At 53.2% G+C, this 25577-nt stretch overlaps 1 protein-coding gene across 1 annotated transcript in view; it reads right to left on the reverse strand.

The window, feature by feature from the left end:
- The window catches only part of LOC143692803 (uncharacterized), a 54113-nt gene extending 43707 nt beyond the window's left edge, over positions 1-10406 (reverse strand). The window contains exons 1-2 of the mRNA XM_077173034.1: positions 10392-10406; positions 9509-9929 (exon numbers count right to left, since the gene is read on the reverse strand). Coding sequence (XP_077029149.1) covers positions 9509-9929; positions 10392-10406 — 436 coding nt within the window. The remainder of the gene's footprint in view (positions 1-9508; positions 9930-10391) is intronic.
- Between the last annotated feature and the right edge of the window lie 15171 nt (positions 10407-25577).

Consider the following 25577-nt stretch of genomic DNA (forward strand, 5'->3'; position numbering starts at 1 on the left):
TTAAACCTTTTGCCAAAGGTTCTCTGATTTTCTAAAGTTGCCAGTAAAGGCTGTTTGGTTGTTTTGAGCTCCTGAGGATCTCTTGTTGGTATTTCTCCAGTAGATCCAACTCAGAGGACACAAACAATTGTAATTCCTTTAAAATGTCTCGTTGAGGGAATTGTTTGAGGAGTGGGAGTCAGGGCTTGCCTGTCCTGCTTGGCCCAGCCCAGGCAGGGCTTCCCCAGCCACATTCCACACTCCATTGCCCAGCTGGAGCCGCTGGTGCCTCTGAGTTGTGCTGCCCCAGCCCCAGGGGCGCTCTCCTTGTCTGCCCATTCCCCCACGGTCTCTGGGCAGGGATGGCCTCAGTGGGGGCTGCTGACATCCTCAGCAAGTTGCAGAGGCTGCTGCTGAATTTTACTGCTCCAGAGGCTTGAAGTGCATTCAATCTGAATAGATCATATTTAAAAAGACAGTGAGAAAACATTTTTTAGGCGCTGCTTAGGTTTTTCTTCCTGTTAATACATGGATATGTGCAATCTCCAATTGACACTGAATCCAAGTACCTCCTCATTCAGTTTGAATGGATATGAAAATCAAGACCTTTCCTGGCTGACAATCAATCAGACTCTGTCCCTACCCCCACCCCACCATTTCCCCCATCCAAGCCCTGGCACTCAGAGCAGCCTTTGTGCAAATCTGAGCTCCCTCCAGCCCAGGCTGCACCTGCAGGTTCCAGCTCCTTGGCTCCAACTCCCACCTGCTTTCCTTGCAGAAGGAGCTGCCCGAGACACAGAGGGATGTTCATTTCTTGTCAGCCAACAGAGCCAAGGGAAAGCACAGCTCCATCAAATGCAAAAGTCATTCTTCCCCTTGGCTCTGCCCTGCCCTGATCCCCACAGCCTGTCCAGTTTCCTTCATCCCTCCAGTGCCAGGGACTTTCTGGGACAAGGGAGCTCTGCTCTGGCTATGGAGGGAGGTGCAAGTGCAGCCCCTGGAGTGACAACCACAGCTCATCAGGTTTGTGTCCTTGCAGGGACCAGGAACTGCTGAGACTCAGAGGCACAGAAAGGTTTCTCTTCATGGCCAACATAAATTTTGAAAATTTGAAAATTTAATAGACATCAAAACCCTTCCCTCTGCTCCTTTTGACATCCCAACAACATCTGACATGTCCACCATCCACAAGGGATTGCCATAGAAAGGATTTAGACAAAGACATGAGAAGAGGCAATATGAAAGATAAAAATACATCTAAGATGCTGAATAAAGAGTTCTTTAAACTTCTGAAAGATTGGGCAACTCCCTGAAGCTCAAAGCATGAAGCCATTCAAGGCAGATGCATTGGAATGACCAGAGAACAGCTGCAGGAGGAAATGTGGGGGCAACAGGAAAGACATAGATGCAGCTGCTCTAAATGAAGAGATGTCCTTGGACATGGCCATTTAACCAGGAGAGCAAGAAACACCTGAAGGAAGAAGGGAATGAAATATTAGACTGAATGTTGGAGGCACAGCTAGAGGGGAAGATTAGTATTTCTTCTCGTGCCATCAGCAGAAGAATCCAGTTGATCCAGGAAATTCCTGTTCCTGGTGGGAAAACTTGGCCATTTCTTCAAAGTACTCAAGTGACCCAGATAAGAAAGATTTGCTTCTATATAATGAAGCTAACAGGTATTAAAACCTGTGCCCCTTTCCAGGCCAACATCAGTTGTGTGCCCATGAACAGGCAGTTCTCCTGGTAGGGCCCCAGTAGCCAGAGGTGCTGAGCTGGGATTGGCATCTCCCAGAGAGGAGCTGAGGGAGAGCAGAGCACCTTGCAAGCTGATGAGTCTGCTGGAATTCCATCCCCTCCCCATTGCACAGTAGCCCTGCATTTCCCTCCTTCAGCCTTGGTCTCCAGCACAGCCATGGAACCTCTTTGGGCTCTTGAGTGTTCCTGCAGCCCCCAAGGGCAGCTGAGCTCTGCCTTTGGCACACTCAGCCCTCAAGGGGCTCTCCTCCACAACAGGTAATGTTGGAGGTGGAAGCCAAATTTGGCCATTGGCTCCTGGCCAAGAAGGGCAGTTCCTTTCCATAGGAAGGAAAGCACAGAGCCTTCCCCAGGGTTTTGGGGCCAGATGAGAGGTGACCCTTGTGAAACCACTGCCAGACAGACTTGTCCTGGCAATATTGCTATGGGAACAATCCCAGATATAAGGAAATTTGCTGGTGAAATCCCAATTTTGGTCATGGGTGCCTGGAGGAGAAGGACAGTTCTCTTCCATAGGAAGGAAAGCACGGATCCCCAGTGTTTCAGCAGCAGATGAGAAGAGACCCTCAACATGCCAAGGTCAGCTGGACCAGTCAGATGGCCCATGGGAGGCCAAACCAGGCAGACGTGTTCCGTGTTCTCTTGGTTTTATGGGGCCCTGAGGTGTCACAAGGGTGCCTTGGTTCCATGGGGTCCCACAGTGTCACAATGGTCCCAACAATTCAATAAGGCCTTGCAGTGTCACAATGGTCCCAACAATTCCATGAGGCCTTGCAGTGTCACAATGGTCTCTGTGATTCCACAGGCCCCACAATGTCACATCACTCCTCTGTTCCGTGAGCCCTGCAATGTCACAATGGACCTTGGGCCCATGGGGGTTTGTGGTGTCACAATGGTCTCCTTTGGCTCCACAGTGTCACAATGGACCATTGATGACAGGCGGCCTGTCTGTGTCACCCTGGAGCTTTGGTTCCATGAAGCCCTGCAATGTCACAATGGCCCCTTGGTTCCATGCAGCCCTGCAATGTCTCAAAAGCCTCTTGGTTTCATCAGGCCCCACACTGTCACAATGCTTTGCTTATTCCATGGGGCCTCACAGTGTCACAATGGTCTCCATGATTCCATGAGTCCCTTCAGTGTAACAACAGCCCTCTGGTTCCATGAGGATTTGAAGTGTCTTATAGGTCTTTCCATGGTTCCATGGTTCCATGAGGCCTTGCAATATCGCAATGGACCTTTGGTTCCATGATACCCCAAAGTGCCACAATGGTCTCAGATTCCATGCAGCCCCTCAATGTCACAATGGACCCTTGGTTCGATGGGGCCTCTCAGTGTCACAATGATCTCTACATTCCATGGAGTCACACAGCCTCAGTATGGTCCCCTTGGTCCCATGAGGCTGAGCAATGTCACAGTGGTCTCCATAATTCCATGAGGCCCCACAGTGTCACAATGGTCCTTTGGTGTCACAAGGCCCCACAGTGTCACAATGGTCCCTTGGTTCCATGGGCCCTGTGCTGCTGCATTCCCCCCTCCCCTTCTCAGGCCGCCCTGCCAGCTGAGAAATGCTCCTTGGGGCTCGGCCTTGGCCAACAGCCCCTGGGCTCAGCTCCTCTGCAGCTCATCACAAACACTGTCTGCTCCAGGCACTGCTGCTGCCCAACCAGCTCCTGCTTTCTGTAGGAGCAGCCCTGGGAGCTGTTTCTGTTCCCTCCGTGGCACAACATCCCTGTTCTCACACTGCCAAAGAAAGCTGTTGGTGCCAAGTGCGGCCAGGATGAACCATTGCTGGCACTGAAGCCCCTCTCTTGGGGCCCTGCAAACAGCGCTCCAAAAGGAGCCCTTGGAGCTCTCCTGGGCCAGCGACTCCCTCTGAGTGGGGCCTCTCCCAGCCGGGAACTCTCCCCTTTGCTGCACTCGGGGATTCCCAACAACGACGGAGCCTGGGCCGATCCCCCCACTCCTCCAGACTCAACCCTTCACCCACGGGGGAGATGCCAAAGCATCCTCAGGGAGCATTTCCTGCCCTCAGGGAAATTTCTCCCAGGTGCCTTGCACTGACTCTTGGTGTCTGTGTGCACACAGGAGTGCCTGTGCTGGGAAAATGTGGCAGAAATGCTGCTCTCTGAGGGGTCTGAGTGCCTTGGATAGCTGAGCCGGTCAGGCCTGTAAGTAAGGGTGAGTCACAAGCTGTAAGCTGAGTTAAATGCTGCTAAGTTGCCCGTTTGCTAAGTAATGAAGTTTAATATAAGTTATAAGCTAAGTTGAATGTTGTTAAGTGTTATTGCACAGTGAAATCATTAAGTCATAGGTTATAAGTAAGGTGAAATACTGTCAAGGTTATAAGTAAGGTGAAATACTTTTGCTAAATGCTGAAGTCTAAGTAATCAGTCAAGGCCTGTTAAGTTTAAGCTCAGTTTAGCTTTTAGGATGCATTCCTTTTATCCTTGCCCTCACTGTCTTTTTAGAACACAGGCTCACAAGCACACACCGTTCTTGGTTCATTTTCGGTTCAATTGCCTGGATTTTGTTTGGTTCTGTTGTTGCTTTGTTTCCTTGGTGTGCCTGAAGTGTCCAGTCAGGAGCAGAGTGACTCTTGCCAAGGAACTCTGTGGTGCTGCTGCTTAATATTAAATCTGGTTTTTGCTGATCCCTTGCTGGGGATTTTTTCGGCGCTCTCAAGGCCTCATTTGTAACAGGGTGAAGGAGCCCTGGCCCAGGCTCTGGCCCTGGGGGACATGGGGACGCTGCCGGGGGGTCCCTGTCCACCTGTGCCCCCCCCAGGGCCCCGGGCCCCCCGTCCCCGTGTCAGGCTCTGGGGTCAATCTCGTGGAACATCCTCTGGGGGAGGCTGCAGGGCCGGGGGCGGGGGGACCCGGGGGGACAGGGGACCCCGCTGTGCACGAGCAGGGTTGGACTGCTCTGGGGGGAACTGTGAGGGGGGCCGGGGCAGAGTGACCTCCCCAGGGACCTCACACAGCCCCTGTGATGTCACACAGCCCCTGTGATGTCACACAAACCCCTGTGATGTGACACAGCCCCTGTGATGTCACAGCCCACACTGGGATGTCATGAAGTCCCCTTATGATGTCTCAAAGCTCCCTGTGATGTCACATAGCCACCTTCAATGTCACACAGCCTCCTGTGATGTCACAGCTCATGCTGGGATGACACAAATCCCCCTTGTGATGTCACAGAGCCAATGCTGGGATATACTCTGTGATGTCATACAGCTGTGATGTGATTGAGACAGAACAATCTTTGACATCAGAAAGTCACCCTTATTAAATATTAAGCCCCAAATGTTTCGGGGTATGTCCTGCCTGGCTAGGAACTCAGTTTACCTTTGGTAGAAAAGGTTCAGACAGTGAAGGGAAAAGGAGCGGGTTCTGCCGTGTAGCTTAGATCCAGAGTTTATTGCAGCATGGTAGATTTCTGAATCTGGCAACAGCTCCAGACAGCCAGACGACAGAGATAGAACCACGGCAGAGACCACGGCAGAGACCCTGAACGCATGGCCTCGTGTCCTTTTTAAGCCCCGGGGACAGGGGGAGGGGATGGACAGGTGAGGGCCAACCAGGTGTGAGCAGAGGAAGGGTCAGGGGACATGGACGCTAGGACAAACCAATGAGCCCAGGCCTGGGGGGCATCTGCCAATCACACGACACCTTGCTGGAAGGTGCCAGGCTGGAGGGCAAAAGGGGCAGGGGAAAAGGTTGGCATCCTTGAGGGGGATGTGATAGGTGAGACAGGAAATGGTGATACACTGCAACACACCCTGTGATGTCTCAGTCTCTTCTGTGATGTCACAGCCTGTTCTGTGATGTTACTCAGACACTCAGTGATGTCACAACCCCCTCTCTGATGTCACAGAGCCACCCTCCATGATGGCAGAGTCTGCTCTATGGCCTTATACCCTACTCTATGATGCCACAGCAACCTCTGTGATTTCACAACCCCCTCAGTGATGTCACACGAGCCTCTCTGTGGTGTCATACTGCCAGTCTGTAATGTCACAGCACACACTTTGACCTCACAGCCTGCGCTATGATGTTATACAGCCATGCCATGATGTCACAGCCTGCTCTGTGATGTCACACCGTCCCCTCTATGATGCTGTAGCTGCTTGATGCCCTCAAATCACAAGCTCTGTGATGTCACAGCCCAATCTGTGACATCACAGAACCCACTCTGTGCTGTCACACAGCCCCTTGCTGACATCCCAGCTGCTCTGTGCCTCTATGACACAGCCACAGAGGTGCTGCTGTGACACAGCCCCCTCTGGGCCATGCCACAGCCCCTGCCAGTGCTGAGCCCCTGGGAGCTCAGTCTGTGCCCTGCTGGTGTCTCTGAGGGGCCCTGGCAGGGCCCCAGCCCTGCTGGGCTGTGCACAGGAGCTGCTCCTGGCCAGAGCTGTCTCTCTGCAGCTCTGCTGCCCTTGCCAGGAGCTGCCTCTGGGCCAGGAGCCCGGCCCAGCTCAGCAGCACAGACACAGCAGAAGGATTTGAATAACCCTCTGGGGCTTTGGTGCTTTTTGCATCAGACTCATCAGTGCCTCAGAGTGTGCTCAAAAACCTCTCAATGATTCAAAGTCAGATTGAAACATGGCAGTTTCTTGTACTTTAAAGAGATCCTCATCAGGAATATGACTGACAAAATGTCCCCATGTTCCAGGTAGAGCAGAACCCTAGAAGCACTGATGACAGCTGGAGACAAGCAAGGGAAACGTGTCTCTGGTGCTGGGCAAAGCTGGATGTGTTTCGGGAATGCAAAGGGCCAAGGCCTGAGCCCCAGCCCCTGGCCAGGCAGGTCCTGTCCCTCCCTCATTGCTCAGGGCTCTTGCTGGGGCACTGGGATGTGGGGATGGGCAATGCCAAGGACAGGAGCATGGGGCGGCCCCTGCCAGGCTACTGAGCAGGGACAAGGAGGCCATGAGGCCCCAGGCCTGCAAGGGTCACTTGTCCCCTGCTGGCCTCAACCCCAGGGCCAGCAGCCATGGCCAAAGTGCTGCAGGAGTTGGCTCTGTCAGGGCTGTCTTGCAGCTGCTGCCCATGCCTGTGTCCTGTGCAGCCCAGGCTGTCCTACGGTGTCCCTGCCCTGCGCCTCTGTCCCTGCAGGCTGTGGGCATCCCCCAGCTGCCCCACCTGGCTGGGCCCTTCCTCTGCTGACAGCTCTGCCTCCTGCCTGCCTCTGCCTGCCCACACAAAGCCTTGGGCTGCTCCAGGCTCCTGCTGGGGGACGTGTTGCACCACAGCCCTGCCCTGCCAAGGAAATTCCTTTCTGCTGCTGCCCGGTCTGGGCCTCCCCAGGCGCCCTTGCTGCCATTATTTCCTTCTCATGCTTATATGCTCTAGGAAGGAAAGCTCCAGCCTCTCTGAAACCACCCTTCAGCCCCTGCCAGGCTACTCCTGTTCTGTCCTCAGTCTCCACCCCACTGAGCCCAGAACCTGCAGCCTCTACCTGCGGGTTATGAGATGAGGCCTCCAAACCCCATCTTGGAAGATGTTTGGGTCCTCTCCAAAGTCTGTGAAAATGGAAAAATAGTGGTCAAAGGTATTTTCTTACAAATTTTGCAGTGGCAGGACAAGGGTCCATAGGTCTAAAGTGGATGAGGCTGGATTTCCATTTGTTAGAAGGAGAAAATAATTTACAATGATGAGAGTGGAACAAAACTGCAACTGTTTTTGCAGAGAGGTTGATGCACCATGCCAGGAATTGTCCAAGAGCAGGAGCTTTGTGCAACCTGACCCAGTGAAACCCCCTGCCCTTCCCAAGGATGGAAGTCCTGTAGAGTGGGTTCTCTGCTCTGCTGGGTGCCCTCACAAGGCTTGTGGCCAGAATGTCTGCTGAGGGCAGCCAGGCTGCTGCAGGGGCAGTGACCTCACAGCCATCACCATGGCAGCCCTGTCCCCTGGGCCTGGCTGTGCCCTTTGCTCTGCCCCTGCCTTGGCTCTGCTGGCATGAAGAGTTTTGTCATTAATATCTTGTCCCCAAGGTGCTGGGGCCAATGGCTTCCCAATCAGGCTCCTGGAGCAGAAGTGGCTTTTCAGAGCCCAGCCAGGAATGAGCCCTGAGGCAGCAGCTCTGCAGTAGTGGCCACCAGGCCGGGCTGCCAAGGGAGGCTTCTGGCCATGGCCTGCAAGCAGCTGCTGCTGCCAAGGTGCCTTTGGTGCCTCAGGCTCTCCCTGGCACAGCTCCCAGCACGGCACTCTGCCCTTGTGCCCGAGGCCTTCCCTGTGCTGGGGCTGGCCTGGGGCTTTTCCTGCAGCGGGACCTGCCCTGCTGATGGCACAGGAAAGGCAGCTCCTGCTGGAGGAGGAGGCTCTGCCTGCAATGGGCTCCAACAGCTCCAGCAAGGCCCTGTTGACTTCAAAATTGCTTCCAAGAGCACAATATTCTAATAATTGTTATAGCTCCTGTACTGTGGAGTAAATAACTGTGCTAGTGATCTTTCCATCTGATCATGATCAGAATCAATCAGAGGTGTATTTATACTAATTTATCTGGTATTCTATCATTAATCCTGTAGGACAAATTGTGTTAAAGTTCAATTTCACCTGTCCAATGCTTTTGACCTTTGACAAAGTCAGGGGCAGGAATGTGATCCAGCCGCTGCCAGTCTCCTCTCTTAGAAGGAATTTGAGAAGTCTAGGGGTCCTGCAGGGCTTTGAGGATCCATGTTGGCTGTTGGGTGTCATTTCTCCACCTCATGTCTCAGCAGGAGTTTCTCCAATAAAGAAACAAAGCTTTTGCCTGAAGCTCTCACTCTGGCCATGACAGGAACCCCTGTGAGTGTCTGGGACATCCCAGCTCTTTGGCAGCCTGGGGACTCCTGGGATGTCACTGTGGAGCCCCCGTGAGTGCGGGTGACAGATCGGTGCCTTTGCAGCCCAAGGTGCCCTGGGATGTCACCATGGAATGGCTGTGACTGCCTCTGACCACAGGGCTCTTTACCATCCCCAGAAAGACCTGGGAGGTCTCCATGGAGCCCCTGTCTCTGCCTGTGACATTCCAGCTCTGGAACAGCCTGGAGACTCTTGGAAAGATCCCATGGAGCCCCTGTGAGGGCCTGTGACAAATCTGATCCTTAGCAGGCAACCATCACCAGCCCCCTGTTGCTATGCTCAGTCCCTTGGCAGCTCCATGGAGACCCAATGCCAGGGGTGGTTGCCATGGCTACCAGGGCTGGGACCAGCTGGGAGGCTCGGTTTCCACGGGCTGGGCTTCAGGAATGGGATTCCCCAATTTCCTGCCCCCACTAAAACCGTGCTGCCCTCGCTGCCCTCCCACCTCCCATGGAAAGCACAAAAGGCAAAGATCCCGGGCTGGGATAACAACAATTTATTGGGAACAGCAACGGGATAAGGAACAAATGGAACAGAAACAATATTGATAACAGAAGGGATCAATAAAACTGTTTACAGGGAAAACTACAACATCAACTACTGGCTCTTCCCAGTTTCGTATTTCCCCTCCCTGGAAAGGACACCCTTCTCCTCAGGGAGAGAGAGTCCCTTTCCTGCCCCTGGAAATGTTCTGAGGTGGGAGTGAATGTAATGACACGGTCATGGCCAGACCCTCATGTTCTTCATTCCACACCATGTCATTGACAGGGGCAGGAAAAGGTACAGGTGTCTTCCCAGCATGGATCACAGGGAACATGGATCACCCGGGCTCTTTCCAACATGGGTTTTCCCATGGGGGTTGAAGCTGGAGCTGGGCACAAAGCTCCTCCTGCACTTGGGGCATTTGCAGGGCGTCTCTCACCGGTGACTCCGTTGGTGTCTTGTCAAGTGAGAGCTGCTGGTGAAGCTCTTCCCACACTGGGGACACTCATAGGGCCTCTCCCCAGTGTGGATGCGCCGGTGCCTGATGAGGTGGGAGTTGTGCTTGAAGCCCTTCCCGCAGTCGGGGCAGCGGAAGGGCCTCTCCTCTGTGTGAATCCGCTCATGCAGGAGGAGACTGGAGCTGGTCTGAAACCTCTTCCCACACTGGGGACACTCATAGGGCCTCTCCCCAGTGTGGATGCGTTGGTGCCTGATGAGGGCAGAGCTGCAGCTGAAGCCCTTCCCACACTCCCCACACTCACAGGGCCATTCCCCAGTGTGGATCATCTGGTGGCGGATCAGGTGGGAGCTCTTCCTGAAGCTCTTCCCACACTCCAAGCACTTGTAGAGCTTCTCCCCATCATGAAGCTGCTCATGGGCCACCAGCTCTGAGCTCTGGCTGAAGCTCTGTCCACCTTCCTGGCTCAGGGTGGGTCTTTCCTTCTCAGAGCACCCTGGGCTGGCTTTGTAGACCCTCTTCCTGTACAATCTCTGGGGCTTGTCCTCCCTGTTGGATTCCTCCGCTCTGGAATCACTCAAAACAGCCTCTTCCATGAGGTTCTGCTGTGGGGATTTGTCCTCCCTGGTCTCCATCCTCAGCTCCTTGTCTGGGGGAGGAAGGACAAGGAGATTATGGGATTTGCCTCCATGACAGAGGGAAGGGGAAGGAGATCCCCCCAGAGCATCCCTGGCAGGACGGGGTTGGCAGCAGGGTTGTCCTGCAGCCGGGGGCCGTGCTGGGCTGGGAGATGGAGCAGGAGAGAGGGGGAAAGGGGCACTGACTTCCTCCTCACCTGCCTGGGTGTCCCAGGGCTCCTTCCTCTTCCTCACAGCCTCCTCCTCCATCTGGCCAAGAATTGAAGATGGGAAATTCTCTTTTAGAAGGAAAACAAAGGATGAGCACACTGGATTTTCTACTGGTTTGAAGGCAAACCTGGGGAGGGTCTAAACCAGGAGTACAATTTAATAAGAAAATTTCGATCAAGGCAATGATACAGAAACACTGCCTTAAACTGACAGAGTCAGGATATAACCTGACACCCTGTTGCTCAGGGTGGTGGCAGCAGTCCCATTAAATGGTGGCTGCAGTCCTGTTGGAGTGATGAACGTGATTCTGTCCAAGCAGTGATCCTGTGGAAGGGTCTGGTCTTCCTCTGAAGGTCCAGTGGTGGTTCTGGAGCTCTTGTCCTCTGGGAATCCAGTAGGCAAACTGCTCCTGGTGTGAAAGGCTCAGCTTATATCCAGGTAGGAATGCTTGGATCCTCCCCCTGGGCGGAGCATCCAACAATGGGATGATGGAATTTGATCAGTCCTGCAGTGACACACAATGGCCCATTCACAGCAGATATCTCCCCTGGAGGGCATTATCAGGGCTGAGTCATGGAAGAGAGAAAGAACCCTGCCCCACCTGTTTATAGCAGTTGATGAAGATGGGGATTGAAAACATGCATTTGGTTCCATCTTACATTGCAACCTGAAACAGTGGGGGAATCCCTGCTCAGGGGGTGAACACCACCCCCCTTACCCAAACTGGCTCAGGTGTAAAACCCCCACCCTGGGAAGGCCACACACACAGGGACAATGTCACACTTGGACCACTCCAGGGGAGATCTCTGTCCCTCTCAGTCCCTGGCTGTCCCCCCTTTTCTTTTTCACAGACCGGGGGCTTTGCCAAATCTAAGAATAATTTTTTTCTTTGTCCCTGTCACCTTTGTGACATCTACACAGAGCTTTCCCTTCCTTTTCATACTCTTTTCATAAAACAGGTATTGCAATGTATTGGGCCGAATTTCCACTTTTCTTTTATCAGAATGTGCCAGCAGCTGAGCTGGAGCTGTGCAGGACCAATGGATTTTGGAATTGCCACAGAATTGCTTCTACTGTCAGTTTATTAAATTTTGCAATTTGTTTGCGTTTCCACCACAAGTTACTTGTGGGAAGAGCAAATTCAAGGCATTTTCTGTAGGCTTAAGTTTGATTTTTGTCAAGTCTCTGTCCCTCTCATTCCCAGGGGATGCTTGGGGGTCTCTGTCCCCTCACCCTGGGGGATGCTCGGGTGGTCTCCATCCCTCTGGCCTCACGCAATGCCTGTGCAGGGCTGGGCACCAGGGGCTCTGTGTCCCTCTCACCGCTGAGGCTGCTCGGGGCTGGGGGGGCTCTGCCACCTTCTCACCCCTGGGGAGGCCGGGGGGGTCTCTGTCCCTCTCAGCCCTGCTGGGACCCCACCCAAACATCATCGGGGTCACACGGACAGAGACACCCACAAAGCCCCAGAAGGGCTGAACCTGGGATTTGGTTTGGGGCTGAGGATTTAGGAAGGGGCTGGAATTGGGGCTGGGCTTGGAGTTGGGGCTGAGATTTGGATTAGAGCTGGGATTGGGGTTAGGGCTAGACATGGGATTGGCTTTAGGGCTGGGGTTGGGATTGGGTCTGGGGCTAGATGAGTGTGGGGCTGGGATAAGAATAAATTCAGAACTGTGAGTGTGTCTGAACATGCAGTGAGATTGAGACCAGGATCAGGGTCAGGTTTGGGACTGAGCTCACCCAGAGCAGGACAGTGGGGATGTCACTGCAGGATGGTTTGGGGAAAATCCTGGTTTGGGGAAAAACAAGCTGTGAATGCCTTGGGTTGGGGATTCCTCCCACCCAAGTCCATCTCTAGAAGTCATCTGGTATCCATAAAAACCTCCAGAAATCAAGACTGAATAAAACAAAGCCACCAGGAGTGTCCCATGTCCAGTCTCATCCCTCTGGGGTTCTGGTGGTCCCCCGTCTCAGGGCTGCTGAGGATCCTCAAGGGTCGTTGGGATCCCCCCTCTCCAGGGTCCTGCTTAGGGATTCTGGGGGGGTTTGGGGTCCCCTTCTCCAGCCTCACCCCAGACCATCCACTTGGGGTTCCCCCCTCTTCCCACTGCCCTGTCCTGGTTTATGGCAAATTTGGGAGAAAATCTCCAAAAGAGTTTCCTCTAAAAAGCAAATTCAAGCGGCCCCTACCCCAGCCGGATCGAGAAAAGATTTCCTCAGAGAAAAGGGGAAAAAATCTGTTTATTTACCAGGCAAAGCATTCACCAGCACAACAAATGAACAATATTAAACAATAAGACTTCTCACTGCTCCAAAGGAGATGATGAACTCAAAATGTCCCTCCTTGGGCTGTAGCTCAGCTCACTCCGTCTCTTATCAGTCTCTTATCAGTCTCTGCAGTGCTGGAAATACTGCAGCCCAGGCTTGGCCAGGTGGGCCACAGGTGGGAGCTGCCAGTGGTGTTCTGGGTGTTCAGTTCAGAGCAGGTTTAAACAGCAACAAAGAAAAACAAAAATCACAGTCCAGGAACATCTCTGCCTCAGAGAGCTAAAAACTAACTAAAAGCAAAGGAGAGCTCTGTCCTGCCCTCTGTCCATCCAGGAGCTGGAATGTGGAGGAGTGAGTGCAGTGTCTGAAAACAAACTGCAGCTTCTTCCTCCTCCCCTTGGCTCTCAGAACCAGCCTTAAAGGTGCAGAACTCATTTCTGGGCTAAAGGGACCGATGGGGCACGAGCATCATGAAGTCACCCCAGGACGCGCCCCTGTCAGGGTCAGGGGGTCCCGTCCCCACCTCATCTCCGGGCTGCCAGGGGTGCCCCAGCTCCGGTATCGCCCCTTCCCCTCTCCCCGCCCCGGGGGTCCCCCGTTCCACAGCCCCGGCTCTCACGGGGATCCCCAAAACCAATGTCCCGCCCCGTCGGTACCGGGCCTTCCCCACGTGGACCCCCCGGGACCCTCCCGAGGGGCGATCGCGGCTCCTCTGCCCCCGAAAAAGCTCCTCTTAGGGAGCCCGGAGATATCCGGGGCTTGAGTCCGGGATCTGCCGGCTCCGAACACTCTCCAAAAAAATCCTCCCGGAGACCCCTGGCTGGAGTTATTGGGGAATTTAGCTACTTGAGCTGGGCTTCCTGTGGGAATTTTAGCAGCCTTGTGCTCCTCACCTTTGAGTAAATGAACTTTATCAGTCACGCTGATATAATTTGCTCCCTCTTCTCCAGTGATTTTAAAAAACTTTTCAAGGAAGGACAAGAAAATATTTTCTTTTTCCCTGGCCACCCACAACAGCCATTTTCTTCATCATTTCTCCCATAAGTTCCACAGGATGAAGGAGGGACTGTGTCCAAGCTTCCAAGAGTTCTTCCAGAAAAAAACGCAACCTCCTCAGTGGAGGGAACTATGCTGTTGTTAAAGGCACTTGGGGACAGACAACAGTGCCCTGAACTCACTGTGCCAAAATAATCTTGAAATCTGGATAACAATATTTTCAGAGAGATGCCTCTTCCCCAATTAAGGTGCTGACAAGACTAAAACCAAGGTAGATTTTATTGAACAGTAAATGTGAAGTAGAGAGAGAGTTGGAAAGAAAAAGTGGGGGAGAGCAAGGGAGTGACAGAGACAGACACCTCCCCTGGGGCAGGGCAAGTGTCACATTGTCCCCTGTGTGTGTGGCCTTCCCAGGGTGGGGGTTTTACACCTGAGCCAGTTTGGGTAAGGGGGGTGGTGTTCACCCCCTGAGCAGGGATTCCCCCACTTTTTCAGGTTGCAGTGTAAGATGGAACCAAATGCATGTTTTCAATCCCCATCTTCATCAACTGCTATAAACAGGTGGGGCAGTGTTCTTTATCTCTTCCATGACTCAGCCCTGATAACGCCCTCCAGGGGAGATATCTGCTGTGAATGGGCCATTGAGTGTCACTGCAGGACTGATCAAATTCCATCATCCCATTGTTGGATGCTCCGCCCAGGGGGAGGATCCAAGCATTCCTACCTGGATATAAGCTGAGCCATGAAACACCAGGAGCAGCTTGCCTACTGGATTCCCAGAGGACAAGAGCTAGCTCCAGAACCACCACTGGACCTCCAGAGGAAGACCAGACCCTTCTACAGGATCACTGCTTGGACAGAATCACGTTCATCTCTCCCACAGGACTGCAGCCACCATTTAATGGGACTGCTGCCACCACCCTGAGCAACAGGGTGTCAGGTTATATCCTGACTCTGTCAGTTTAAGGCTGTGTTCCTGTATCATTGCCTTGATCTTGATTTTCTTATTAAATCGTAATTCTGGCTTAGACTCTCCCCCAGGTTTCCTTTAAATCCTGTAAAAAGACAATGTGTGCACCCTTTGTTTGGTTCCCAAAACAGGATTTCCCATTCCCAAACCTTGACTCCATGGAGGAGGAGGCTGTGAGGAAGAGGAAGGAGCCCTGGGATACCCAGGCAGGTGAGGAGGAAGTCAGTGCCCCTTTCCCCCTCCCTCCTGCTCCATCTCCCAGCCCAGCACGGCCCGCGACTGCAGGAAAACCCTGCTGCCAACCCCGTCCTGCCAGGGATGCTCTGGGGGGATCTCCTTCCCCTTCCCTGTGGCATGGAGGCCAATCCCATCCTCTCCTTGTACTTCTTCCCCCAGACAAGGAGCTGAGGATGGAGACCAGGGAGGACAAATCCCCACAGCAGAACCATGTGGAAGAGGCCATTTTAAGTGGCTCCACGGGGCAGAATTCTAATGGGGAGGAAAAGCCCCAGAGTTTCCACAGGAGAAGGGGCACCAAACCCAGCCCCGGGTGCTCTGTGGAGGAAAGACCCACCCTGAGCCAGGAATGTGGACAGAGCTTCAGCCAGAGCTCAGAGCTGGTGGTCCATGGGCAGCTTCACAATGGGGAGAAGCCCTATAAGTGCTTGGAGTGTGGGAAGAGCTTCATGCAGAGCAGCACCCTGATCCGCCACCAGATGATCCACACTGGGGAATGGGCCTATGAGTGTGGGGAATGTGGGAAGGGCTTCAGCTGCAGCTCTGCCCTCATCAGGCACCAACGCATCCACACTGGGGAGAGGCTGTATGAGTGTCCCCAGTGTGGGAAGAGGTTTCAGACCAGCTTCAGTCTCCACCTGCATGAGCGAATTCACTCAGAGGAGAGGCCCTTCCACTGCCCTGACTGTGGGAAGGGCTTCAAGCAGAAATCCCACCTCATCACCCACCAGCGCATCCACACTGGGGAGAGGCCCTATGAGTGTCCCCAGTGTGGGAAGAGCTTCACCAGAAGTTCTCATTTGACAAGACACCAACGGAGCCACCAGTAAGGGAAGCCCTGCAAATGCCTCGATTGCAGGAACAGCTTCATGCACCACTCCAGCTTCATCCCCCATGGGAGAAGCCACATTGGGAAGAGCCCCGCTGATCCATGTTCCCTGTGATCCATGCTAGGAAGACACCTGCACCTTTTCCTGCCCCTGCCAATGACCTGATGTGGGATGGAAGAATGTAAGGGTCTGGCCATGGCCCTGTCATTACATTCACTCCCACCTGAGAACATTGCCAGGGGCAGGAGAGGGACTCTCTCTCTCTCTCTCTCTCTCTCTCCCTGAGGAGAAGGGTGTCCTTTCTAGACAGGATGAAATACGTGGCCAGGCAGACAGTTGTTGATGTAGTAGTTTTCCCTGTAAATAGTTTTTCTTATCCTTTCTGTTGACAATATTGTTTTTATTCCTGTTTGTGCCTTATCTTGTTGCTGTTCCCAATAAATTGTTCTCATCCCAGCCTGGGATCTTTGCCTTTTGTGCTTTCCATGGCAGGCGGGAGGGCAGCGAGGGCAGCGCGGTTTTAGTGGGGGCAGGAAATTGGGGAATCCCATTCCTAAACCCCAGCCCATGGAGACTGAGCATCCCAGCTGGTGCCAGCCCTGGTGGCCATGGCAAGAGCCTTGGGAGCGGGTCCCTGGCTGGGGCTGTGGGAACCTCTTCCCTCTGGTGCCCAGGGACAGGAGTGGAGGGAACGGCTGCAGCTGAGTCAGGGCAGGCTCAGGTTGGATGTCAGGAAAAGGTTTTTGGCCAGAGGCTGCTGGGGCCCTGGCCAGGCTCCCCAGGGAAGGGTCCCAGCTCCAGGGCTCTCTGAGCTGCAGCAGCGTTTGGCCAGCGCTGCCAGGCCCAGGCTGGCATTGTTGGGGTGTCCTGTGCAGGGCCAGCAGTTGGACTGGAGGATCCTGATGGGTCCCTCCCAGCTCAGCCAATTCTGTGCTTCTGGGATCCCATGAGCCTGGGAATGGGGCTGCCAATGGTTGCCATGGCAACAGGCTCTGGCTGCAGGCCTGAGCTGGTGGCCATGGCAACCACCCCTGGCATGGGGTCTCCATGGAGCTGCCAAGGGACTGAGCATAGCAACAGGGGGCTGGTGATGGTTGCCATGGAAACTGAGCATAGCAACAGGGGGCTGGTGATGGTTGCCATGGGAACTGAGCATAGCAACAGGCGCCTGGTGATGGTTGCCTGCTAAGGATCAGATTTGTCACAGGCCCTCACAGGGGCTCCATGGGGACTTTCCAAGAGTCTCCAGGCTGTTCCAGAGCTGGAATGTCACAGGCGGAGACAGGGGCTCCATGGAGACCTCCCAGGTCTTTCTGGGGATGGTAAAGAGCCCTGTGGTCAGAGGCAGTCACAGCCATTCCATGGTGACATCCCAGGGCACCTTGGGCTGCAAAGGCACCGATCTGTCACAGGCACTCACGGGGGCTCCACGGTGACATCCCAGGAGTCTCCAGGCTGCCAAAGAGCCAGGATGTCCCACATACTCACAGGGGTTCCTGTCATGGGCACAGTGGGAACTTCAGGCAAAAGCTTTATTTCTTTATTGGAGAAACTCCAAACGTGAGATGGAGAAATGACACCCAGCAGCCACCATGGATCCTCAAACCTCTGCAGGGCCCCTGGACTTCTCAAATTCCTTCTAAGAGAGGAGACTGGCAGAGACTGGATTCAACCCCAGCCCCAGAATTTGTCAAAGGTTTATATGTAAAAGATCGGACAGGTGGAATCCAACTTTAACAAAATTTGTCCCACAGGATTAACGATAAAATATCAGCTATATTTATATAAATAGGGCTCTAATTGATTCTGATCATGATTAGACAGAAAGATCTTAACCAGAGTTATTTACTCCACAGTGCAGGAACTATAACAATTATTAGAATATTGTGCTCTAGGCAGCAATTTTGAAGTCAACAGGGCCTTGCTGGAGTTGTTGGAGCCCATTGCAGGCAGAGCCTCCTGCTCCAGCAGGAACTGCCTTTCCTGTGCCATCTGCAGGGCAGGTCCCTCTGCAGGAAAAGCCCCAGGCCAGCCCCAGCACAGGGAAGGCCTCGGGCACAAGGGCAGAGTGCCGTGCTGGGAGCTGTGCCAGGGAGAGCCTGAGGCACCAAAGGCACCTTGGCAGCAGCAGCTGCTTGCAGGCCATGGCCAGAAGCCTCCCTTGGCAGCCCAGCCTGGTGGCCACCACTGCAGAGCTGCTGCCTCAGGGCTCATTCCTGCCTGGGCTCTGAAAAGCCACTTCTGCTCCAGGAGCCTGACTGGGAAGCCATTGGCCCCAGCACCTTGGGGACAAGACATCAATGATATCAATGACAAAACTCTTCATGCCAGCAGAGCCAAGGAAGGGGCAGAGCAAAGGGCACAGCCAGGCCCAGGGGACAGGGCTGCCATGGTGATGGCTGTCAGGTCACTGCCCCTGCAGCAGCCTGGCTGCCCTCAGCAGACATTCTGGCCACAAGCCTTGTGAGGGCACCCAGCACAGCAGAGAACCCACACGACAGGAATTCTGCCACTGGGGAGGGCAGGGGGTTTCACTGGGTCAGGCTGCACAAAGCTCCTGCTCTTGGACAATTCCTAGAATGGGGCATCCAATTCTCTGGAAATACAGTTGCAGTTTTGTGCCACTTTCATAATTGTAAAATATTTCCTCCTTCTAACAAATGTAAATCCACCCTTGTTCATTTTAAAGATATTGACCCTTGTTCTGCCACTGCAAGATTTGGGAGAAAATACCTTTGACCACAATTTTTCCTTTTTCACAGACCTTATTTTTTTTCCACAAATCTCCCACGCTGGGGTTTAGAGGCCTTGTCATAAAACCAGCAGGGACAGTCTGCAGGCTCTGGGCTCCGGGGTGAGGAAACCTGTTGCAGACATCTTTTCATTAAAAATCCTTTCTTTAGGATTTTTCCTTCTGAGAAGCTAAGAGGCCTCAGAGACAGAATGTAAACAATGGTTATCTACTGCTGTGGAATGCAACAGGTCCACCTGTGATTGGCCCATCTTGGATGTTTATAATTAAATAGCCAATCAAGGACCGAGCTATCTCGGACAGAGTCCGTGAGAGCTGCCTTTGTTATCATTCTTTTCTTTTCTATTCTTAGCTTAGTTAGCTTCTGAGAAAACCTGTCATTCTTTTTTGTTTTAGTATAGTTATAATGTAATACATATATATATATATAATAAAAAAATAAATCAAGCCTTCTGAACACGGAGTCAACATTCTCGTCTCTCCCTTCACCTGAAAACCCCTGTGACCATGGTCACAGAAACTGAGGGCAGAACAGGAATAGCCTGGGAGGGATTGAAGGGCAGTTTCAGAGAGGCTGGAGCTTTTTCTTCATAGTGGGAATGAGCCTGAAGAAGACATAATAGCACCAAGGGCAGCTGGGGAGGCCCAGAGTGGGCACCAAGAGAAAGGAATTTCCCTGCCAGGGCAGGGCTGTGGTGCAGCACGTCCCCCAGCAGGAGCCTGGAGCATCCCAAGGCTTTGTGTGGGCAGGCAGAGGCAGGCAGGAGGCAGAGCTGTCAGCAAAGGAAGGGGCCAGCCAGGTGGGGCAGCCGGGGGATGCCCACAGCCTGCAGGGACAGAGGCGCAGGTTTGCTCAGCACCAGAGACACCTTTGCCTTGCTTGTCCCCACCTGTCATCACTGCCACCAGTGTTCTGCTCTACCTGGAACCTGGGGACACTTTCTCAGTCCTGTCCCTCAGAAGGATCTCTGTAAAGTACGAGAAACTTCATTGTTTCAGCCTCTTTTTGAGTCCCTGAGAAGTTCTTTGAGCACACTCTGAGGGACTGAGTCTGATGCAAAGAGCACCAAAGCCCCAGAGGGTCATTAAAGTCCTTGTGCTGTGTCTGTGCTGCTGAGGTGGGCCGGGCTCCTGGCCCAGAGGCAGCTCCTGGCAAGGGCAGCAGAGCTGCAGAGAGACAGCTCTGGCCAGGAGCAGCTCCTGTGCACAGCCCAGCAGGGCTGGGGCACTGCCAGGGCCCCTCAGGCACACCAGCAGGGCACAGACTGAGCTCCCAGGGGCTCAGCACTGGCAGGGGCTGTGGCATGTCCCAGAGGAGGCTGTGTCACAGCAGCTCCTCGGTGGCTGTGTCATGGAGGCACAGAGCAGCTGTGATGGCAGCAAGGGGCTGTGTGACAGCACAGAGTGGGCTGTGTGAGGTCACAGATTGGGCTATGACATCACAGAGTTTGTTGTGTGAGGTCACTGAGCAGATACAGCATCATAGAGGGAACTGTGTGGCATCACAGAGCAGGCTGTGACATCATGGCATGGCTGTATGACATCATGGAGCCAGCTGTGAGGTCAAAGTGTGTGCTGTGACCTTACAGAGTGGCAGTATGACATCATAGAGAGGGTTTTGTGGCATCACTGAGGGAGTTGTGACATCACCCAGCTGTCTTTGACATCATTGAGTAGGGTGTGAGGCCATAGAGCAGATCCTGCCATCTTCGAGGAAGCAACTCTGACATCAGAGAGTGAATTGTGACATCACTGGCTGGCTGTAAACCCATAGAGCAGGTTGTGACATCACAGAACAGACAGTGACATCACATGATGACTTTGTGATATCACAGTGTCTTCTGTGTCATCACAGAGCAGATGTATCACATCAGAGAGTGAAATCAAAGGGGACTGTGTAACATGCTAGGAGAGTCAGTGTGATGTCACGTGAGTTTGTATGACATCACAGGAAGTCTGTGTGACATCACCAGATGTTGTATGACATCACAGTTGTTGTGACATCATAGGAAGATTGTGTGATGTCACGGGGTTGTTTTAAATCGCACGGGGGCTGTGTGACATCACAGGGGCTGTGTGACATCACAGGCGTTTGTGTGACATCACAGGGGCTGTGTGACATCACAGAGGGCTGTGTGAGGTCACTGCGGAGGTCACTCTGCCCCGGCCCCCCTCACAGTTCCCCCCAGAGCAGTCCAACCCTGCTCGTGCACAGCGGGGTCCCCTGTCCCCCCGGGTCCCCCCGCCCCCAGCGCCGCAGCCTCCCCCAGAGGATGTTCCACGAGATCGACCCCAGAGCCTGACACGGGGACGGGGGCCGGGGCTCTGGGGGTGGCACAGGGGGACAGGGACCCCCTGGCAGCGTCCCCGTGTCCCCCAGGGCCAGAGCCTGGGCCAGGGCTCCTTCACCCTGTTACCAACAAGGCCTTAAGAGCACTGAAAATATCCCCAGCAAGGGATCAGCAAAACCAGATTTAATATTAAGGGACAGCAGCACAGAGTTCCTTGGCAAGAGTCACTCTGCTCCTGACTGGACACTTCAGGCACACCAAGAAACAAAGCAACAAAACCAAACAAAATCCAGGCAATCAAACCAGAAATGACCCAAGAGCTGTCCCTGTGTGTGTGTATGAGACACAAGGACAGAAAGGGTTAAAGAAATATGGGCCAAAATCTTAACAGAGCTCAAACTTAATAGGACTTAACCTTAACTGATACCTTCAACTTCACAATTTAGCAAAAGAACAGCACTTAACACTAGTTAACCTAACTTATAACTGATGACTTTGCAATTTAACAGAGGAATAACATTTAACTGTATTTAACTCCGCTTATAACTTATATTAAACAACTTAGCAAAAGAACAACTCTTAGAAGCATTCAACTTTGCTTACAGCTTGTGACTCACCCTTACTTACAGGCCTGACTGACTCAGCTATCCAAGGCACTTAGACCCCTCAGAGAGCAGCATTTCTGCCACATTTCCCCAGCACAGGCACTCCTGTGTGCACACAGACACAAAGAGTCAGGGCAAGGCACCTGGGAGAAATTCCCCTGAGGGCAGGAAATGCTCCCTGTGGATCCTTTGGCATCTCCCCAGCGGGCAAAGGGCTGAGCCTGGAGGAGTGGGGGGATTGGCCCAGGCTCCGTCGTTGTTGGGGATCCCCGAGTGCAGCAAACGGGAGAGTTCCCGGCTGGGAGAGGCCCCACTCAGAGGGAGTCACTGGCCCAGGAGAGCTCCAAGGGCTCCTTTTGGAGCGCTGTTTGCAGGGCCCCAAGAGAGGGGCTTCAGTGCCAGCAATGGTTCATCCTGGCCACATTTGGCACCAACAGCTTTCTTTGGCAGGGTGAGAACAGGGATGTTTTGCCACGGAGGGAACAGAAACTGTTCCCAGGGCTGCTGCTACAGAAAGCAGGAGCTGGGTGGGCAGCAGCAGTGCCTGGAGCAGACAGTGTTTGTGATGAGCTGCAGAGGAGCTGAGCCCAGGGGCTGTTGGCCAAGGCCGAGGCCCAAGGAGCATTTCTCAGCTGGCAGGGCGGCCTGAGAAGGGGAGGGGGGAATGCAGCAGCACAGGGCCCATGGAACCAAGGGACCATTGTGACACTGTGAGGCCCTGTGAGACCAAGGGACCATTGTGACACTGTGAGACCCCATGGTCTCACAATGGTGCCAAAGGTCTATTGTGACATTGCAAGGCCTCATGGAACCATGGAGACACCATCAGGACAATTTACAGCCTCATGGAACCAAGGAGACCATTGTGACACTGTGAGGCCTCATGGAACCAGTGAGACCATTGTGACCCTGGGGGTCCCCACACAACCAAGAGGACCATTGTGATACTGTGGGGCCTCATGAAACCAAAATGCCTTTGTGACACTGCAGGGCTGCATGCAACCAGAGGTCCATTGTGACATTGTGGAACCTCGTGTCATCAGGGGTCCATTGTGACACTGGGGAACCAAAGGAGACCATCGTGACAACACAAACCCCCAGGGTCCAAAGGTCCATTGTGACACTGCAGGGGTCATGGAACAGAGGAATCCCGTGTTGTTGTGGGGCCTGTGGAACCCTGGAGACCATTGTGACACTGCAAGGCATCATGGAATAAGTGGGACCATTGTGACACTGTGGGCCCTTAAGGAACCTAGGGGCCACTGTGACATTGTGGGACCCCATCAAACCAAGGGTCCATTGTGACACTGCAGGACTTTGCCATTGTGACACTGCTGGACCCTGGACCCCATAGAAACCAGTCACAATTGTGGCACTGTGGGGCCCACAAAACCAAAGGAGCACAGAACAGGTGTGGCTGCTTTGGCCTCCCATGGGCTGCCTGACTGGTCCAGCTGCCTTTGACATGTTGAGGGTCTCTGCTCATCTGCCGTTGAAGCACTGGGGCTCTGTGCTTTCTGTCCTATGGAAAAGAACTGTCCTTCTCCTCCAGGCACCCTGGCCAGATTTGAGATTTCACTTCCAAATTTCCTTATATCCAGGGACTATTCCAATAGGAATATTGTCAGGACAGGTCTGGCTGGCAACGGTTTCACAATGGTCACCTCTCATCTGTCCCCAAAACACTGGGGAAGGCTCCGTGCTTTCCTTCCTTTGGGAAAGAATTGTCCTGCTTCGCCAGGTGCCCATGACTGAGACTGGGTTTCCACCTTCAAAATTCCCTTAATTGAAAGACTGATCCCAGACAAAATCTGCAATTCTTCAGAAGTCTGCCTGGCCGTGGCCTACTTAGGCTCTCACCTGCCTTCCAAACACTGGGGCTCTGTGCTTTCCTTCCTATGGGAAAGAGCTGTCCTTCTTGTCCCAGTGCCCATGGCCAGAATTGAATTCCTGCTCCAACACTGCCTTACTGTGAGACACTGGAGGAGATTGTTGGCTCAAAACATTTTGTGTGTGGGAGAGAGGAAGGGGCAGGTCCAGCTGTGCCCTGCCCTGGAACCCCAGCCCTGCCCTGCCCTGGAACCCCAATCCCCCCAGAGCCTCTATCCCAGCCCAGCAGTGGCTGCCAGTCCCTGGCACAGCACAGGCAATGCTCCACAGCCACCTCTGCAGCCCCCAGCCCAGCTCCTGAGGGACCAAATGAGCCCAAGCCCCACCTGGGGGAAGGGCCCAGGGAGACCAAGGGGTATTGAAGGCTGACCACAAGGCAAGCACACATCTTGACCCTGCATCCTCTTGGAAATTCCATCTGAACACTGCTGGATTCCAGGAGTTGGAAGCTCTGTGTGTGCTTCTCTAAATCTTATTTGTCTTTTTTTTATTCCCTCTTCTTGCAAAATTTGAGTAACTTAAAATGGAACAGGCTTACAGTTTGTGAAGTTGAATGAGCAAAGTTAATGTTATGAGAAGTGTTTCTTGTTGATTGAATGTTGTATTAAACCTTTGGCCAAAGTTTCTCTGATATTCTAAAGTTGCCAGTAAAGTTCCTGTTTTGTTGTTTAGAGCTCCAGAGAATCACTTGCTGATATTTATCCAGTGTGTTCTACTCAGTGTACACAAACAATTGTAATTCCTTTTAAATGTCTCCTTGAGAGAGTTTTTTAGTGGATGTGGGTCAGGGCTTGTGTGTGCTGCTTGGCCCAGCCCAGGCAGGGCTTTCCCAGCCCCATTCCACACTCCATTGCCCAGCTGGAGCCGCTGGTGCCTCTGAGTTGTGCTGCCCCAGCCCCAGGGACGCTCTCCTTGTCTGCCCATTCCCCCACGGTCTCTGGGCAGGGATGGCTTCAGTGGGGGCTGCTGACATCCTCAGCAACTTGGAGGCTGCTGCTGAATTTCACTGCTCCAGAGGCTTGTTCAGCCTTCAGCTCTTCAGGGCAGGAATTCAGTGTCCCAGGGCTCATGAACATTCAGAACACCTGAACAAGCCAAGCCTCTGGGAATAATTTGATTTCAGTTTCCAAATCTTGTGTGGTTAATTCAACACATTTCAGAAGCCTATTCAATGTGAATACATTATATTTAAAAAGACAGCAAGTAAATATTTTTAGATCTTGTAATTCATTGGTTTTTTACTGGTAATTCATTGATGTGTCCAATCTCCAATTGACACTGAGTACAAGTATCTCCTCATGCAGTTTGAACAGATATGAAAATCCAGACCCTTCATGGCTGACAATCAATCAGACTCTGTCCCTACCCCCACCCCACCATTTCCCCCATCCAAGCCCTGGCATTCAGAGCAGCCTTGTGCAAATCTGAGCTCCCTCCAGCCCAGGCTGCACCTACAGCTTTCAGCTCCCTGGCTCCAACTCCCACCTGCTTTCCTTGGAGAAGGAGCTGCCCGAGACACAGAGGGATGTTCATTTCTTGTCAGCCAACAAATCCAAGGGAAGGCACAGCTCCATCAAGTGCAAAAGTCATTCCTCTCCCTGTCCATGCCCTGCCCCTGATCCCCACAGCCTGTCCTGTTTCCTTCATCCCTGCATTGCCAGGGACTCTCTGGGACAAGGGAGCTCTGCTCTGGCTATGCAAGTGCATAGGTGCAAGTGCAGCCCCTGGATTGGGGACCACAACTCATCAGGTTTGTGTCCTTTGGGGGTCAGGAACTGGTGAGACTCAGAGGCACAGAAAGTTTCTCTTCATGGCCAACAGACCATGGTTGAACAGGACACAATTTAGTAACAATCATACTCTTCCCTGAGCTATATGCAACTTCCCAGCAGTGCCTTATGAGTCCACCACCCACAAGTGATTTTCATACTAAAATTAATTTTTGACAAACATTGTTCCTTGACAGATATAAAAACAATTAAGTTCTTGTATCAGGATGCTCATCCTGGAGTGGGGGCAAAACAGCTCCAACAATTCCTGATTTGCAAAGCTGTCAGTGGTGGATGGAGAAGGGAGGCCAGGCTGCTCTTGGTGTTGAGGAAATGCTGAAACCAGCCTGACTCATTTCATCTCCTCCTGTCCTGGCTGATCTCCCCTCTTTCCCCTCCCACCCATTGGCTTTTGTCTCCCACCAGGCCCCCGGTGAAGAGCCTGGCTCTGTGTTCTCCATCCCCTCCTCGCTGGCACTGCCAGGCTGGGATGAGGAGCCCCTCAGCCTTCCCTGCTCTTGGCTGGACAAGCCCAGCTCCCTCAGCCTCTGCTCACAGCTCAAGGGCTCCAGCCCCACCTTGGAGGCCCTTCCCAGACCCTGCTC

The sequence above is a fragment of the Agelaius phoeniceus genome, unplaced genomic scaffold (assembly GCF_051311805.1).
Source record: "Agelaius phoeniceus isolate bAgePho1 unplaced genomic scaffold, bAgePho1.hap1 Scaffold_108, whole genome shotgun sequence".
NCBI lineage: Eukaryota > Metazoa > Chordata > Aves > Passeriformes > Icteridae > Agelaius > Agelaius phoeniceus.